General features: G+C 40.5%; 1 protein-coding gene and 1 long non-coding RNA gene across 3 annotated transcripts; one reads left to right on the top strand and one right to left on the bottom strand.

Moving 5' to 3' along the window:
* The first annotated feature begins 3,731 nt into the window (after nt 1–3,731).
* On the top strand, nt 3,732–17,563 carry gap43 (growth associated protein 43). 2 transcript variants are annotated; one of them, XM_067366108.1, is made up of 4 exons: nt 3,732–3,799; nt 11,101–11,167; nt 16,307–16,838; nt 17,170–17,563. In XM_067366108.1, the coding sequence occupies exons 2-4, from the start codon at nt 11,141–11,143 to the stop codon at nt 17,235–17,237; spliced, it is 627 nt and encodes a 208-aa protein (XP_067222209.1). In that variant the 5' UTR covers nt 3,732–3,799; nt 11,101–11,140; the 3' UTR covers nt 17,238–17,563. The 2 variants fall into 2 exon arrangements, with proteins under 2 accessions (XP_067222209.1, XP_067222208.1); XM_067366107.1 differs by lacking the exon at nt 11,101–11,167 and having other exon boundaries at nt 3,740–3,799.
* On the bottom strand, nt 4,766–8,425 carry LOC137005365 (uncharacterized). The gene is made up of 6 exons (XR_010892236.1): nt 8,358–8,425; nt 6,388–6,521; nt 6,230–6,287; nt 5,922–6,127; nt 5,639–5,814; nt 4,766–4,975 (listed from the first exon to the last, which is right to left on the bottom strand). It is a non-coding gene; the product is annotated as an uncharacterized lncRNA (long non-coding RNA).
* Nucleotides 17,564–19,196: the final 1,633 nt, after the last annotated feature.

Below are 19,196 nucleotides of genomic sequence, written 5' to 3'. Positions count from 1 at the left end.
AGCCTCTGGCTCCTGGACGGGACCTCGGCTGCAGTGGCATATCACCTGACTAGAGTTGTTTGTAGTGCTTCTCGCCCTGCGACAGTAGAGTATATCAACCACCAAGCCAGTGTACACTCATCTCTCATGTCTCAAGTCACCCCCCACCTCCTTCCTTCCACTCTAGATAAAAGAAGGTTGTTGCTGATGACACTGTTCAGATCTGAATCTGTGCAGTAGAGCCATGGGATCCTCCAGGTCCCGCCCATGCTGCCACTCCCACTGACTCATTCACAAGCACAGCTGTCAATCATGACATTACACCCCTCTTTTTATAGCATCAAATAACTATGGGGCTGTTTAACAAAAAACAAAAGTTTGTGTTTTGGACAGTCATTTACACATCAACAGTATTTACGGGGCATGAAAATGCAATCTTTGGAAAACAGGTTTTAAAGTTTAAGTTTTTGAAACAACACCATTATTGTCTTTGTGTAAACTACAAAAACACAAATTTGTGAAAACGGTGATGTTATGCTCATATGCGTGTTATATGTTCAATCTATAGGCGCATAGTGTTTCTTCATAACGTCGCCAACTACTGGCCTGAAAGCAGAATACAGCATTTTTTAGTCATTTCCGCAGATCCGTGTGAACAGGGATTGTGTTGACAACATTATCGTCTGTGTGCGAAAAACGCAAAGGAAAAGTGTCTCCGATTTTAGTACATCATTGTCGTGTAAATGTACCCTAAAACCAAACTTATTGGAAAAACGAACACTAGAACATATGTCTGCTTGATAGGAACTACCTAAAATGACAGAAACCATCTTTGGAAAAAAACAATTTGAAGTGTAATGGGATTTTTTTGGGATTGTCCCATTGGATTACATGGAGAGGGCGGGGTTTATGACCTATACAAAATACAGCCACCAGAGGGCGATTGAAGCGCTTTGGCTTCACTTTTCAGGATGTGTGCGGTACATTTGACTAAAAGGGAACTAAACATTGTTCTTCAATGGCATCAAAATCTTTATTTGGGAAAAACAAATGTTGAGATGTTTCGAATCTGTCTTGAGATGGACATTATAGTCTTACATTATTTTAGTAGTATATTTCTCCTTGTTTATTAACTTTTGTTCACATGACTTATGACAATGATCAAATGAATGCTGCTTATGGTTTTATTTTCATTGGCAGATCTCTTTTTTTGAATGCAATCAGTTCATTATTGGTTATGATGAATCTCAAGCCATTTCTCTGAGTAATATCAGCACGCAATATGAATGTGTGGATGTAAAAGCATTTTGAGGAGGTTTTTTGATGCTTTGACTGATATCTTACAGCCTAGTGTGAGTCGCACCTCTCTAATGCATCCAGCACGAATGTGTGTGTGTGTGTGTGTGTGTTTGTGTGTGTGTTAGTCATCCGCTCTGGATGTCGCTCTGGCCTGTTGCCATGGAGACGGCGCATCAGCGGAGATACAGGGGATTCAGCAGTGTCCATGGGGTCTTGTGAACACACACACATTAGGAGGGAGAGATGGATGGAGTTTCACCGTCAGCTGGAGTCAGAGGATGCCGTTTCCGTGTGGTTGCCGTGGCAACAGTTGCCGGCCTGATCGAGGGGTGGAGGTGCAGTCGTTTTAGGGTGTCTGATGCAGACTGAAGGTATCCACTCACACACACACACACACACACACACACACACACACACACACACACACACACACACACACACACACACACACACACACACAAGATCCGAATCAGCAAAATGCAAATGCACTAAAAAGTGCTGCACAGAAACACTGTTACACCTGTAGCACAAACACACCTGAAACACATCGTTGCATTTGAATGCTGCAGGTTCTGTCTGTTCCAGATTGATCCATCAGGTTTCTGCAGGGATTTATTATTGCTTTAATATAATATTCATGTGCATTATGTCTTAATAAAGTAGATACCTTGACTTTATGGCTTGTCTTTAATTGATTTCTGGTCTGTCAGGTTAACACATTGTTATTTGTGTAGCACTTCAGAAGATTGTTGAGATCAGTCATAATTCACCCAAACATGATCAGTCTGTCATCATTCACTGATGTCCTTCAAACATTAATGACTTTCTTTCTTCCGCTGAACACAAATGAAGATATTTTGAAGAACTGTGGGAACCAATAACAAAAAAGGACCCCATTGACTTTTGTAGATATTTCTCAGAATATCTTCTGTGGTGTTGTGCCATGAACAATCAGTCCTCAAGATGACCTTTAGTTCAGGATGATGACCTGTGACCTCTGGTTTTAGGGACACATCCTGCTCTTTAGATTCAGACATGGAAACCCCCTGCAGAATTACAGCAAAGAAAAGCTTTCCAGTTAAACGTCACGGTAAAGACGTCGCTCCGCAGACAACATCAGCCGCATCTAACTGTCCACGTGAATGTTCCCCATTGATTTCTGCGATTGATTTCTCTCTAAAACAGGGAAATAACAGTGCAAAACTCATCAATTATAGAAGGGAGAAATCTTTAATTGAAAGTGTTTATCACAGTGAAGCTGCTTTGAAAATCTGTATTGTATAAAGCGCTGTAGAAATAAATGTCGTGAATAAAACAAAGATTATTGGAGTACGTTTGGCAAGATAATACTGTTTAAATCCTCATGAAAGGAAAGTTGCACTGGTCTTTTCCCCTCGTATATCAGAGTGAAACGCTTCGCAAACAAGAACAAATGTAGGGCGGGGCTTGATTGTGTCTGTGGGGAATTGATTGAATGGTTGTGGTTTGCTATTGGTGGATCTCATGTGAGTGACAGGTTGCCCCGCCCTCGTCATCGGAGAAGAGATTCTGATTCAAGATTCTGATTCAAGATTATGAGGAAAAAAATAATGAGTGCATGAATAAATCATTTAGAACAAACACTGCAATATTCCATTTTTTTCAAAGTGGAAAAATAATAAGTGTGGAGATAAATGAGAGGAAAAACTTTTTAAAAATTCATGTTTCAATGTGCTACAGATTATTTGTAATTATTTGTGTGATGATACTAGCAATTTCTGAGGGAAAGGAAAGGTGTGTTTCAGAGAAGATGAGTGTTTGAAGATGTGGGTGGTTTGACCTTCACAGACACAGAAGAAGATGATTTTAACGTTGGGAGAGTCATGCGGCGCTGATGGAGATGTCCAGCCGCTGTGCTAATGGGTCAGAAAGGGTCCCGGAGGAATCGGCCCCTGTGATCCTGCTCAAGATGGAGAGAAAGAGCCCGGATCCACACCCTGGGGCGAGATCACATGGGCATCGATTCACAGCCGTTACCATGTGAACAAGGCAGCCTTAATGTGGCTGTTCCTGCATTACAATGGCGCGCGCGCACAGCTCCATGGACACACACACAGGTGCTCATATAAACACACTGGTGTTCACTGAGCAGAAACACTGAGGGAGAATCTCAGCGGACAGTTTGATGCTATTCAATCATTCATATAGAGTGTGATCAGGGCGGGGTTGCGCGCGCGCGTCTGCGGGAGGGGTGGGCTCAACGGGTTCATCGGCGCGCGCGCGCGTGTGAGGGAGGGGGTTTATAGGGTGGGATTACTCTCATTGTTGGCAGTGGCAGCGCAGACAGACAGACAGTGTGACTGAGGCTCAACTGTGATGAGTTTAAGCATCAGAATCATCAGCTGTTGATACAGCCGGTGTGTGAGAGAACGAGAGAGAGAGAGAGAGAGAGAACGAGAGAGAGGAGAAGAGAAAAGGAAGAGTCAGAGCGAGACGCTGAAAGGATACAACTATGCTGTGCTGTATCAGAAGAACTAAGCCGGTAAATATCTGGATCATTCACACCTTTGCTGCTGTAACCTGTGATGATGATGATGATGATGATGATGATGATGATGATGATGATGGGAAGCTTTAACTGTTTTATCTGATGATGAGCAGCATCACTGCACACACACCCTGTAAAGCACATGAGATCAGTGTTTAATCAGGACTGTACCTGTCAGACAGGTGTATTTGATGCTCATGTTGTATTATATGAGTGTACTAGTGAAGCTGGAGTGTGTGTGTGAGGGAGTGTGTGAGATGAGTTTCAGGGTGTGGTGTGTGTCTCAAGACATACATTAGTGTCTCAGAGGAATTATAATGATTTCTCTTGAGATTAAAGTTGGATGTAATTAAGCTTTGATTGCCCCCAAGCGGGAATATACCTGCTTTATGACGAGCGGAAGGTTTTATGTTCTTTAAAGCTGATGCGCGCGCGCGCGTGTGTGTAAGCCGCGCCTCGCACCGCTTTTGAGGAATCCTGTCGTGTTCATATCGGTGTGTTCGGGTCTGTTAAACATCTTTACTCATCTTTACCGCAGGTGAATCCGCGCGCTTCGCGTCTCTTTTGTTCTTACACTCCACCCCAGCTAGCAAAAATTGTGCGGGCCGAAAGCGGAACGATTAAGGCTGGAACACTCGGCCGATCCTCGGCATGAATCTAGGTCCGATTGCTCTGCGAGCGCTCGGTTTTAACGCGGCCCGAACACACGGCCGAGCACTCGGTTTTAACGCGGCCCGATTGCGGAACACCGAGTGAGAGAACGTAAGCTCCCCACCAATCCCGTTCCTTATTTGGGCTTGTTTAAACTTTGATTTTATTGATTGGTTAATTCTAAAATTGCTAAGCAACCGTTATGCAACATAACTGAAAATAAAACACACAAGGAAGCACAAGGATTTCATGTTTAATGCATTTTTTATTTACTTGAACACACATTATCTCTCTCTCTCTCTCTCTCTCTCACGCACGCACAAAAAAATCAATCAGTTCAAATACGAATTTCCAATATCAACATTTTTAACTTTAAAACAGTTTAATTCAATGTAAGTCTATTCGCCCTCTGGCTTCGGCCACCATCCCTATCAGATGCTAGAGCTCCTCATCACCAGGTGGCTGCAGCTATCTCCTTTTCTGTATTATCTTTGGTCAGGGCATTCCGGCGGACTGCATCTGAGAAAAACACAAGGATAGAAGAGGTCAGCATGACCATGTGATTTTACTCATAAAACCACCAAAACTTATTTTGGATGCAGAGATACATTTCTTTTTAGTTTAGGAGCACATTAAAAAATTTAGGAGCACCTTCTAAAAAGGCTAGAATAACCTTCCCATTATAAGGAGATATTTGACTATAAAATTTTAACCTTATTAAATGTCAAATTCATAAATTGAGTTAGAATAATAAGAGGCATCTCTTATTAATAAATAAATACTGTAATAATTCATCTTTGCACTGCAGAGGTGGCATATAACAGAAATGTGGCATTTAGTTATATTTACAGACTGTTTAATGAGGCTCAGAAGTGGCATTAATGCATTTCAATTCATGATAATGTTATGATGTTAATGTTTTAAATAGAGTTTGAGAATAGAAATATTAAAACTAAAATAAGATTTTAAAAATGGCCAATACGCTGTTATTAGTGTCAACTGAGGGTGCACCCATAGAACCTGTGGCCGGTTGCATAAACATAGCCGTGACGTAGTCTGACTAAATAGCAATTAGGGCTAATCAGTCTTATTATTTGGATTTAAATTAGTACAATCTACCTTTCTATGTAACATACTTAAAACAATTATGATCAGTCTTGAAGAAAAAAATTCATGACTAACTTTTAAGACTAGTCTTAAAGGTTTATGCAACCGGCCATCGGGTCAGTCGCACTGTAGAGCCCTGGGATGTCACTCCAATTAATGAGTCTCGCCAGCGAAGAGTTCATTGTTCTTTTCAGGACCCGCCCCACGGTGTCTTTAAGAGTCATGCCTCCGACCATTCCAAGAAGAACAGTCTGAAACAAAAAGACATGTACCTTATTAGTTACTTAAGGAATATAGCATGAGTGAGAGTGGGGACTGACTTTTAGGAATGATCTGATTAAACCATAATTTAACTCACCAAATTCTTCTTCTCCTCTGGATTCTTTAATGTCTCCTCCAAACATTGTAGCTCCTCAATAGTTGAAAGTGGGAGCCCAAAATGTGTTGGGTCTGGCGTGAAGTCTGGAACTGCTTGACTGCTGGAGATTTTTTGGAGCTGCACCAGGATGAGCAACTGCTGCCCTCTAATAGAATCGAGCTGGATGAGAATCTCCTTAGCAATTGCTGTAAGACACAAGAAAATGCAGGCATAGCAGATTACTAGCAAAACATTGTACGTAGATATGTCAGAGTAAACCGAGAGAGATCACTTTGTAGAATTCCTACCTGTAGGCACAGCCTCCCGAGAAGACCTGTGTTGTGTGTCATATACTTGTGGTGTGTGCTAAAAGAAAAGAAAAAGATGTTTTAATCTCATCACACATATACCAAAGTGATTTCTTTTTTCTCCATGAGATATAGAATAGCTTTCTTGCCCTTCTTACTTGAAATCCAGTTTGGCCTGATGTCTGACTTCTGCCAGCTGCTGCATGGGTTGGGGTGTCAGTAGGTGTAGCACTCAGGCTGTTGGTAATGGAGACTGGAGACCACTGTGGTGGACTAGGCACTGTGATGTTCGCTGAAAGGGGAGAAGGTCACAGACAACCGTCAACTGTATTTTTACTCAATGACAATTTAGTATTTAAATCTTATAAGTTAACAGTTAATGTTCGGTTAATAAGCTGCAGTTGTCGGTCGGGAAAATTAACTGATATGAACATCCCTAATATATATATATATATATATATTTATTAAGTGAACACACCTAAAAAGCTATCCCCTTGGCATTGATAAGTCAGACAAATCTGAAGTTAATTGCAAACAATATGCAAGTACAAGATCTATGTAGAAGGCTAGTCAGACTTGCTCATTGTTGGCAATTAACTTCAGAGGCGTCTTATAAATGCCAAGGGGATAGCTTTTTAGGTGTATTCACACTTAATTTCTTTATATATTAGGAGGATTAACACTAACATTACTTTGAAGGGCAGTTTTATTCAGTATAATTGTCAGATGTTGCTATATGGCACTTAACAGTTATTCTTAGAAAAGAAGTTAACTGGCCAAGTAAGTCAGGCATGAAGGTAGATAGTCATTTTTTGTATAAGCCAAAAAAGGGGTGGCAAAAATCTAATAACAAATAAAGTGACAAACTTTTTATTAAAAGAACAAAGTTGCACATTAAATAAGGTCTAAAATTAGCATTAGGTACATAAATCGAATCAAATAAATCATTACAAAATCTTATTGTATGTATGAATTAAATATAATTATTATTTTTTAGAGCTACAAAAAGTTATTTTCTCATTGTCTTAGGTTGTTTGATTAACATTAAGGACACATACTTTAGTAGGTTGATTAAGCTTACTGTCTCTTTAAGACCAAATAAGCACAGATTGGTTTCCGACTCTATACTTACACTTAAGACATAAACAAATGTTTTTATTAGAAAAAGAATACTGTGGAGATCGTTTTGTTTGTATGTGCCCTGTCGAGAACAAAAAGATTTTTTTTCGCTTGCTTTTTTGAAAGACGTCTCTGCGTGTGTGCACTTTTGAGTGCACTTAAACGCACGCGCGCGCACACACACACAGACGGAGAGCGAATTACAAACTGTCGCTCCACATATGTTGTTTTTCATTGCTCTATTCGCCAAATGTATGTTAATGGACTACAGTATGAGACACATAAGCGCAACCTTCTCTAAAGTTTACACATCTGACTGGAGCTGGACCGGACACATTCAATGGCATATGCTTATGTGTGTACAGAAAGCTGCTCATTTTAGCGCCTTTTTGCGATTAAATTGTTTAAAATCACTTGAATGTTAACATTTGCAAGCCTTTGAAACACGTGCAAATTATGAACTTTCCCCATTTAAATTTGCGTATTAATCCGCGAATCACATGCGAGCCGAACCATGGGTCGGATCAACTGCGATTTGTCACAGCACTACCAGCTAACATTTTGTTTCACTTAATTTTCTTCCACAGAACACTTTTAAATATTATTAACGTAAATTGCGTCTAGCCTGGCTAATGCTTTGCTAAGCTGCAACGAAAATAAGCTAACAGCTAGTCAATGCTAGCTTTGTTCGCGCCATAAAAGTTGGAGCCACTTTCATATTACCCAAAATTTGCACTACTTTACTCAGACATGATAAATAATTTGATGTTGTCCTACTTAATAAATCTTAAATGAATTATGAATTCTTTATTTTTGTTTCATCTGGAAAAAAGTACATGAACATGTCAAAGAAACATGAACAAAGTTTAAACGGATCAATAATAATCAACATGTAATCAGCAACAGTTCGAAATATGTAGAGTTAATATAGGATGTGACGGGAACTCGATTGAAACTATGCTCAGCGTGAATGTTGATGCTTTTTAAGGAAACCGAACACAAGACTTACCTCAAGTTCAACGTATGGCGTCGAAAAGGGAATGGATGATTCAGTCAGGCGTCGAGTTTTATCTCACCCGTTGTGCACACGCCCCTCCAGTGATGAGCTGAGCGTACGTGCTGACCAGAGCGCTTTCTGCAGTAACCGTTGAAATCGGCTTCATACTGGCAAAAGGGTCTGAGCCGAGTATAGCCCTCAAGCCGTGCACCCGATACAGTAGATGGCAGTATGCAACTATGAAGTTGCTTCGCAACCCGCCATTAAAACTCAAAAGAAGAAGCGCTGTATTAGAGGTATAAATAATATAAATACAGTTCTGTTTCTCGCATCGTTTCGTGTCTTAGGATATCAACAAGCAGCAGGGTTTAATTTGGAATTGTCTGTGCATGTTTTGTTTTTTACTGTCTGAGATTTTGTTACGGACAGACTAAAACGGTTGGAGTTAAAAATCTACATTTGTGTTAAAGAAAGTCACCTACATTGAATGGCCTCCATTAAAACCATCCTTGATTTAACATAAGCCAGTCATTTCCAGAAGTGGTCCAGATCATACAGCCAGAGCTGGGTTACCAGTCACGGTGAACATGAATCGGCCCAGTGCTTACAGCCGTAACAAAAATGCATGTGCCAGAGCGAGCTGCGGGGCACAATCGGCCCGTTTAACACACGCCGATGCCGAGTCTTAGCCGCAGGTGCCGCAGGGCAGCCGAGCTCGGGCCGATTATACATGCTAGCTGGGACTGAACGCGACGCGAGTAGAACGCGAGCGATCAGCGGAGCGTCTGAAACGAGAAAGAGATGAGAGCGAGAGAGAGGCAGACAGACAGCGGGATGGAGATGTAGACATGAGGAAGATGAAGGGTGTGGTCTTGTCTCACTTCTGCAGAAACACGCGCGCGCACCCACGCATCCGTTCGATTCTTTATTTGAATATTGTGGCAGTGAATCAGGTGCAGATCTGACGTAAGCGCGTTTTAATGGCGCGTGAATATTCATGAGTGTGCGTCAGTGTAGGTGAATTATAATCGCGACCTAAAGATTTTAAGGCGTGCCTCGTGTGTGTGTGTGTGTGTGTGTGCGCGCGCGCGCGCGTGTCGTGGGATGTTTGAGTGTGTGTGTGTCGTGGGGGCGGGTGGATTTAAGGTGTGGCTCCTTCCACAAATACTGCAAGACTGTGTGCAGATGTGTCCTGCATAATTTTATTTTCTTATGATCATTTATTGAGAAAACGTTCCATTCATTCACTTGCTTTATGAGTTTAACATGCAGAAATTCAGATCCTGTGGTCTGATGTGAAATATCTCCTCCACAGGGTTTTGTGACCATATGAGCAACCAGTTGATCTGAAAACGACTGATTTCTGTCTGATTATTGATCTTGTTTTCGCTACTGGTCATTTTATAGCCTTTTGTTTCGGCGTGACCTTTGAACCCAGCAACCATAACCCAGTTACATTCCCATCCATCAAATGAAATGACCCGTGACGTGCTGCCGGACACAAGGCCGTGTAGAAGTGTGCTTGAGGATGAGTTACGATCAGGCCTCGTTTGAGTCCTTCCAGTTAATGTCAGTCCTGTCAATCTTCTTGACTGGACACGCCCTCATTTTCCTGTAAAAAGAGATTGGCCACTGCGTCCAGCGTTTGCATAACTCTTTAATTTAGAGGCTTTAACCTGTTAACTATTGCCTTTTTCCCTGTCACATATTTTAGTAGTAATAAATTACTAGTCACAAATTAAGTATAAAACACTCAGACATCGTGTTACCGTGGAAACTGAGCTTTAAAACCTTTTAGCGGGCTCCTCCCCCAAGTGGGCGGTGTCATGTTTCACATTTTACAAAAGGTTTCATGAAGTTTGGAATGCATAGTGTATTTTCACGTCTGTGTTCACAAAGGGAACTGACCGTTAACAGGTTAAAATCAGTTTGTCATACGTGAGAAACATTTGTGCATCGATGTTTATTCCCCCATTAAAACTAAATCACATCAAACACTCCCGGAGATCATTTTGGACTCAATTTGCTCAAATCAAGTTAATTTTTAATTGCTTTTTTGTGTAGAAAAATTGCAGTCTATTGTTAGTTTCATTCTGACATTTCTTCAGCGTTAATGAGTGTTACTTCAGAGATCAGCTGATGATGTCATAATATGTGGTGTGAATATGACTCATGAGAATGACTCACTCTGAGTGACATCACACACACACACACACACACACACACACACACAAGCAACAGGTCCAGATCCGAGCGCCGTGTGTCAGAACACCTGTTGACCATCGCAATGTGTTATTTTAGTATCATTGAGATACTATTATAGTTATTAATAATAAAAATCTGGACGGATCAAATTTCACTGTGACCGACAGCCAGAGATGTGTATTGATTGATATTGAGTGTAGTACACTCTGCATCTACAGGTTATGAGGTCTAAAGTCAGAACAGATGCTGCATAAACACCAAATCCACCGAGGGCAATACAGCATTAGAATAAATCCTTATACATATGCAGAAATGACATCATTTTCTGCAGTCCATTAGTAAGATTGCATATATAAATGAAAAAGTGTATGGGAATCAAATTGCCTTCATCTAACTGTCATTCATTTGGCATGCGTTCAGTTCGCATTTATGATTTTACACTATTTTCATCTGCTTCAAGCTACTTATGAGTTTGTTCTATGAATGTTTTTGTCATGCATTATATATGTCACACATTTTATTTCATTTTATGCTTGCTTTTTTTCATTAGACACATTTGAATATTAAATTAAAAGACCCTTGGTGGACAAATGCCCCCCTGGAACCTGATGAACAAGGTAAATATTGACCCTTAATATTCAGCTGTCTCGTCTTTCTCCCTGATTCTCGGTCAGAAACTCTTTCATGTCTTCACAGTTTCTCTGCTTTAATCTTTGCCATTTTATGCTGATATTGATTATTAATATGAACAAGTTAATGATATGTGATATTGGCCGACGTCTCCTGTTGCAAACACTGACGTCAAACGTGTGTGTGATTCTGAAGAGACTGAACTCAGACTGAACTCCAGCTCTTAATCACGTCTGGATGAATCCCAACAGGAAACATGGACAGTCCTGTGAGACATGGAGACAGACGCGTCGGTCCACAATTCAGCTTGAGATCCGTCTGGATAATTATTATCACTCCAATGAAAATTCACCTCCTAAGAATACCTCCCAGAGTTTTTTTACAGACTAATCAAACGAAGAGACACAAAGTCTTTTCCTAGCAAAGATGAGACACACTGAATCCTTCATGTCACCAATCCCAGGAAACTCGCTCAACACAGAGATGCTTGTAATTATGGGTTTGCAGCAGCCGAACGTCTTCTGAGCTCTAGTTAGAAATCAATGATCCAGATTCTTCAGTACATACAGATGCCATATGGGAAGGAATTTTCCTTTGTCTGTTCACTGTAAATGCCCGTTCTAAATGTAAAAATGCATAGCAGAGTCCACACCACAACTATAACAATAAGGACACAGAGGAATTATATCATTGGAAGCATGATTTCTTTTTTTTAGCAGATGAACGATAAAAAACATTGACAATCAGAATCCATCCTGCTTTAAAGAGCTTGAGCATTTAAAGTGGCAGGCGACAAAACTGCAGTGCTTATAATAAACAGAACAATATTGTGTGTTGGTGTGAATGCTAATATAGTTGTCATTATAGTTCTTGGTTTGAACAGGCTTTTAGGAACCGATCCATGTGTCCAGTCAGTTTGTCGGTCAGTCAATCAGTCAGTCGAGATATAACGGAGTAGAGATATAGTCTCAATATGAAAGAGAATGGTCAGTTCTCTTTCGTATTGAGACTATATCTCCACTCCGTTACATATTCTATATGTACGGGAATTTGACCCTCCAGGTCTGTTGATGTGGATACTCTTTGACAATCTTACTGTGCTGATCACACCCTAGTTAGTGCCCTATAAAACACCCTTAGTGGTGTGAATTCATTGCTTCTTTGATCTCCACTTTGGTGCAAGATGTGGAAGCTCTATACTTTATTCAGTGTGTAATCCACTTACTTTAAGGTTGGGTGTCTGTCTGCAGGCAGCCTCCAAGGATTTCTGTGTGAAGTTTTCTCTATTGTTTTCAGTTGCATTGATAGAAGTTCTCTGTAAGGTGTATTGCATGCTGTGGCATAAGCTAACGCGCCTAGGAGTGGTTTTGCGGTCTTACTGTTCGAAGTAAGATCCGAGTGAACATCTTTCATTCCTTACATTACTCTTTGTCTATGGTGCTCCTCGAAGTGGCTAATGCAGTCAGATACGGTGGATGCACAATAGAGTATAACATTGCTTCTGGGTAGCGATATGCTGGTATCAGGTTGCGCCAGCTCCCTATCGCCAAGTGTCGCAGCATGGGCAGTCCTGAGGCCAAGCCCCTGGGTCCTTTCAACTATGACTCGGGGTTATCGGTTGTACTTTTCTGGCATACTTTCTTGACAAGGATCCCTTTGTGACCTACAGTTGTAGACCCACAACACTGAGAATTATTGTGGGAAGAGATTATTGGACTCCTCAAAAAAATGGGCCATCAGGGAGGTGAAAAAAAGCAACCGACAAGCCATTTTTTCTTTCATTATTTCCTCGTACCCAAATGAGATGCGGGGCTTACGTCCAATCTTGGACCTCAGGGATCTAAACAAATATATTTGGCCCCTGACAGATCCAAGGGTACAAGAGGCAATAAACAAAGGCAATTGGTTTGCCACTTTCAAGGATTCCTACTTCCAGATACCTATCTGGGAATGTTATTGGCAATTTCTGATGTTTCAGTTCGAAGACCTATGAATTCAGAGTCCTCCCCTTTGACATCACCTTGGCCCCTCGGCCATTCACAAGGTGTATGGACACAGTCCTGGCACCCCTTTTTCACCTAGGTATCAGGGTCTTGAATTATCTAAACGACTGGTTGGCCTGTGCCCAGACAGAAAATATATGCAGGTAAAATGTGTTTGTGCTTGTGAACAATCTTTAACGCTTGGGTCTTTGTATCAATATGAAGAAGTTGGAGCCATCTCAAATCACTCAGTTTTTGGGTCTGATTTTAGACTCCAGAAAAGCAATTGTGACTTTAACTTAAGAGAGACAGTAGGCAATAAAAGCTTGCCTCTCTCACTTTCGAGTAGGGGTGAAAGTCAGCTGGGGACTGTGTCTCTGCCTAATGGGTTTAATGGCAGCCACAGTGCAGGTGCTGCCACTTGCTCTTTTACATATGCGACCTGTACAGTGATGCCTCTTTCGCCTAGGGTTACATCCCCAGACCCTTCGGTCAACAAAGGTGATGGTTATGTGGAGACTCTGGGTAGCTCTCTGCTGTTGGAGGTGTGGGATGAACATGGCAAGGGGCAGCATGCTAGGCCCAGTATACCTTTGACAACTTGTATCAACAGATGCTAGGCTGCAGGGCAGTTCATGCATACTGGGGCATCAAGGGATGCTGGAACTAGGCAGGGGTGAGTTTCCCGAAAGCATCGTTGGTGAACCATGGTCGCAAGTCCCATTGAACTCTATTGATAACGACGGAACTTGCGACCATAGTTCGCTTTGGGAAACGCACCCCAGGTCAGCACATCAATGTGCTAGAATTGAAGGTAGTCCATTTTGCACTTCAACACTTCAGGCCAAGTCTTCACGGGTATCATATACTGGACCACACAGACAGTCTCAGGTGTAGGGCAAGCTGTTTCAACCCTTCACTCTGTGTATCGAGCTCTGGGACTGGCCCCTGAAAGGGCTGGGTTAATATCTATGGGACTACCAGACAGAGTGGTCAAGACCCTGGAAGGAGCTTGTGCTTCCTAAACAAGGGCAGCCTATTCGTTTAGCCTTTTAGTCTTGGTGTGAGGGGCGCAAGGTGAAACCCCTCACATCTACAGCTCCTGATATACCACAATTTCTGCAGCAACAATTGGATGCAGGGAAATCTCCCTCCACCCTCAAGGGGCATGGTGGCTGCAGTGAAGACTGCTCAAGCGGGGGATACAAACTCTCCGAGTGCTGTTGTAGTCTGATTTCTCAATTCCTCAAAGGTGCTCTAAGATGCACAGCACACAGTACAAGACATATCATACCACAGTGGGACTTCGAGTCCTGACGGCACTTCAGCAACCCCCATTTGAGCCCCTTGAATCAGCAGAACTGAAATGGCTGTCTCTAAAGACAGCCTTCCTGCTGGCAATAACCTCTGCCAAATAGAAAAGGGGAACTTTATGCTCTCTCAGTCCATAAAAGCTGCTGTAGGTCTATGCCAGAGGGTTATACTGTGCCCAAACCCAGCTTTTCTGCAAAAAGTGCTGTCTGATCTACACCTAAATCAATTAGTTGAACTTGAGGAGATGGAACAAAGAACCAATTTGCCCAGTAAGAACACTGTCAGTCTGTCTGCAGCAGACAAATGCATTCAGACAAATGGATCAGCTGTTTGTATGCTTTAAAACAGAGTGTAGGGGCAAGCCAGTGTCTAAGGCGAGGCTTTCGCATTGGGTTGTAGAGACAATCCAGATGGCCTTTAAAGAAATGGATGGACCACCATTGTTTGGACTGAGGGCACACTCAGCTCAAGGGGTTGCAACCTCATGGGCTTTGTTGCAGGGTGCCTCTCTGAAGGAGATTTGTGATGCAGCCACATGGTCATCTCCATCCATCTTTACTAAGTTCTATAGATTGAATGTTTCAACCAGTCCCTCCTTTGGGGAGCTGGTGCTGGGAGCTACCAGAAACGAACATGTAATCTAAGATGGACTCCTTGAGGCCACTCTGGGACATGTTCTGAACAAAGGATAGCAATGAATTCACGCCACTCTGGGTGTTTTCTAGGGTAATGATTAGGTTGTGACTGGCACAGCTGGATTGTCTTAAAGAGTATCCATGTCACCAAACTTGGAAGGTCTAATTCCCATAAACATAGAATATGTAACGGAGTGGAGAGATAGCCTCTACACTCAGAGAACCAAGGTTACATCATAACAAACATTTTCTCTATTTCAGCTTAATTGTCACCCCCTTTTTGAGCATAGATGTGAAAATGCACTGAAATAGTTGTAATTCATGAATGATTTGGTTGGTCTCTTTTTAAAGAACACAAGCAAATAATGAAATTGTAAAAAAAGTTATTGTACTGGACTAAACATTTTTATTTTGTACAAAATATATATTTTACAAAATAATTTGAACTCTTTAAATTGCTATATAATCTATGTCTAACCAAGTTGTGTTCCAAATTTGAAGTTGATATCACAAAAATTGAGGTTCCTGTGAGATTTTAAGCACTTTCACAAGTTCGCCTGCCCATTCAGTCTGAATGGTTAATGGTAAAACAAACTTGGCTTGCTGTCCTCGTAAGAGGGTCAAACCCGAGGCTCGGCTCAAGCTCCGAGTTAAACCCCCCCATAACAGTACTGCATAGAGGGAGAATAAGAGAAATAGAGGAGGAGATGGGGAGGAAGAGGGATGCTGGAAGAATTGTCGCTGGGATGACGCAGTGACTGCTGCTTATATACGCTTGTAATGATGATTGACAGGACTGAATGTTTAGGCTCCTCCCGAACCTATGTTTGGAACTACATTTACCAAAAACAGAATACTATTGAGTTCTCCTGTCACAACTTAATATATTTCTGTCACAGTATCACCTCTGTCACAAAACTACGAGTATCAGAGTATCACCTCTGACAAAAAACTTTTGTAAAACTTGTAAAATACGAAACATGTCACCGCCCACTAGGGGGAGTAACCCTGTTAATTGCTTTTAAAGTACCATTTCCATTGTAACGCAATGTCCAATTTCAAAGCAGTTTTCACAGGACGAATTTTGAAGGGGTGATGACAGTTCTTAAGTGTGCTTGAATGTTTCACAGGTAAATGTAAGCGGCTCGGATGAGTCTGTTTGAGTCACTAATGGTCTTTGTGTTTCTGGTCTCAGGTTGAGAAGAATGAAGAGGCTGATCAGGAGATCAAGCAGGATGGAACCAAACCGGAGGAAAACGCCCACAAGGCCGCTACCAAGATCCAGGCCAGCTTCCGCGGACACATCACCCGGAAAAAAATGAAAGACGGAGAGAAAGAAGAGGACAACGATGCCGCTCCGGACGAGTCAGCCGAGACCACGGAGGAGAAGGAGGAGCGAGTCTCTCCATCTGAGGAGAAACCGGCCGAGGTTTCCACAGAAACAGCAGAGGAGAGCAAAGAAGCAGCCGAGCAACCCAACTCGCCCGCTGCAGCTGAAGCCCCACCCACCACCGCAGCAGCTGACCCCGCCCCCTCAGACACGCCCACTAAAGAGGAAGTGCAGGAGCAGCTGCAGGAAGTGGAGAAGCCTAAAGAGGCCGAAAGCACGGCGACCGCAGACGATGCAAATGCACAGAAGGAGGACGAGAAGCAGGAGGAAGCCAAACAAGCCGATGTGCCTGACCCCGCCGCCGAGAGCCAGGAAACAGACCAAATAGACAAAAAAGGTGCGTCAGAAACACAATACTTCAGTTGCATTTTTTCCAACTAATGTTAACAAATATGCATAGATACTAAAACGTGTTTCTTATTGTTAGTTAATGCATTTACTAATGGGACCTTATGGTAAATGTTTCTGCATCCATTGATTCTGACATCATCTAAACACGCTCATGAATCCGGTTCTCTGCGGTGTGACTGAAAGCTTTTCACTGAACAGAGTTTCCGTTTTGGTCACATTCATGAGATAAATTGTTCAGTAATGGGCCGGACAGCAACATTAACTCAAGCGCAGTATTTATCAGTGGTTTGTAAGTGTGTTTATTGTGGTCTTTGCAGAGGCCATCGAAGACTCTAAACCAGCAGAAGAGGCCGTTTCAGATGCAGGCAAAGAAGAGAACGTTTAACGGATGACCAGTGAAATGTAAAATCTTTAATGATCGACAGACTGCTCTTTACCCTGATGATGAAGACAGTCTGCTTTTATGTTTGTCCTCTTTTCTGGTGTGGCAATGATTTTCTGACATTTGGAGGGAGTTTTCTGAAGCAGCCGCTGATGTCAGCGAAGGACACAAACCTTGAGCTCTTCTCCTCCAGTGATCCAGCGCTGCTCTTCTGTCCATCCGTCTGCCGTTTCGGGCTCATCGCATGAGAATCCTTCCTCCAGAGACCAGAACTTTCTCACACGCACCCAACTAATACATGTGGCTTCTTTTAATGTCTGTGGTGTTGTTATGACAGTTTAATTGGAGATATTGCTGCACTGATGTTAAAAATTGAGAAAATCCTACAAAAAGAAAAAACGCCAGCCTTTCTGTTCAAGTGAGTTTGAATCTAAGGAGTAAAATCGTGGAAAATGGTTTCATGTCTGTTTTCAAAATAAAGAAATGTGCCAATTACATTGATGATGTGTGTTGTTCTTTCGGCCTGAGTTTGTCTGCAGATCACATGTGATTTCATTTACAGTAGATGATGTTCTGATGAGTATTAATCAGGATTGTATTAAATATCAGATATCAGATCTGTATTACTTATATTAATTATATTATATTATATCATATTATATTATATTATATTATATTATATTATATTATATTCAGTATTAAAATCTCTGTGTAAAGAGATATAAACTGTACAGAATTAATACTGCTATTAGAAATAACATTTATAAATATGGAAATGTAACTGTATTGTGCACTTGTTATAAAAAGCATGTGCAACTATTGCCAGAGCTCATGACTGTTGCTACTCAATTCTCCCTGGTATTCATTGTCTCATCGTTTCACTCACAGTCCCTGCATTATTAATTACAGGTCAAACATTCACCAGATTCTCCCAGCAATTGATCATAAATCATTAACCTAAAAATTTTTGTAAAAAAAAATAAAAATACTTATGAAAAGTGTACTTATGAAAAGTGTACTCATAAAACACTTATGAAAAGTGTACTTTTAATTATAAAAAACTTATGAAAAGTGTACTTATTAAAAAAAATACTTAATGAAAAATGTACTTATAAAATGCTTATGAAAAGTATACTTTTAATTATAAAATACTTAAAGGTGTACTCATGAAATACATATGAAAAGTGTACTTTTAATTATAAAATACTTAAAGGTGTACTCATGAAATATTTTTGAAAAGTGTACTTATTAAAAAATACTTATGAAAACGGTACATGAAAAGTACACTTAATATATTTTATACTTAAGTATTTTATAAGTACTCTTTTAATTAATTATCTTTTAATAAGTACACTTCATAAATATTTTAAGTACATTTTTCATAAGTATTTTTTAATAAGTACACTTTTCATAAATATTTTTAAGTGCACTTTTCATAGGTATTTTTTATAAGTACACTTTTCCTGATATTTTATAAGTACACTTTTACTAATATTTTATAAGTATACTTTTCATAAGTATTTTATAAGTGCAATTTTCATAATATTTTATAAGTACAATTTTCATGAGTACACTTCATTTTGTATTTTTAAATAAGTACACGTTCATAAGTACACTTTTCATAAGTATTTTATAATTAAAAGTACACTTTTCATAAGTATTTTTTAATAAGTACACTTTTCATAATATTTTAAGTACACTTCATAAATATTTTTTAATAAGTGCACTTTTCATAAGTATTTTTTAATAAGTACACTTTTCATAAGTATTTTATAAGTTCACTTTTCATAAGTACACTTTTCATAAGTATACTTTTCATAAGTATTTTATGAGTTCACTTTTCATAAATATTTTTTTTAATAAGTACACTTTTCATAATATTTTATAAGTACACTTTTCATTAAGTATTTTTTTAATAAGTACAATTTTCATGAGTACACTTCATTTTGTATTTTTAAATAA

Source organism: Chanodichthys erythropterus, chromosome 17, assembly GCF_024489055.1.
Source record: "Chanodichthys erythropterus isolate Z2021 chromosome 17, ASM2448905v1, whole genome shotgun sequence".
In the NCBI taxonomy this organism is placed as follows: domain Eukaryota; kingdom Metazoa; phylum Chordata; class Actinopteri; order Cypriniformes; family Xenocyprididae; genus Chanodichthys; species Chanodichthys erythropterus.
The sequence above is the reverse complement of the archived record's forward strand: the minus strand, read 5'-3'. Positions and strand labels throughout refer to the sequence as shown.

Bases quoted from the DNA above. Each gene is read 5' to 3' on its own strand.
- gap43 (XM_067366107.1), top strand. From the start codon at position 3,770: ATGCTGTGCTGTATCAGAAGAACTAAGCCG. The intron at 3,800-16,306 runs GTAAATATCTGG...TTCTGGTCTCAG, and splicing joins GTATCAGAAGAACTAAGCCG to GTTGAGAAGAATGAAGAGGC. The intron at 16,839-17,169 runs GTGCGTCAGAAA...TGGTCTTTGCAG, and splicing joins AGACCAAATAGACAAAAAAG to AGGCCATCGAAGACTCTAAA.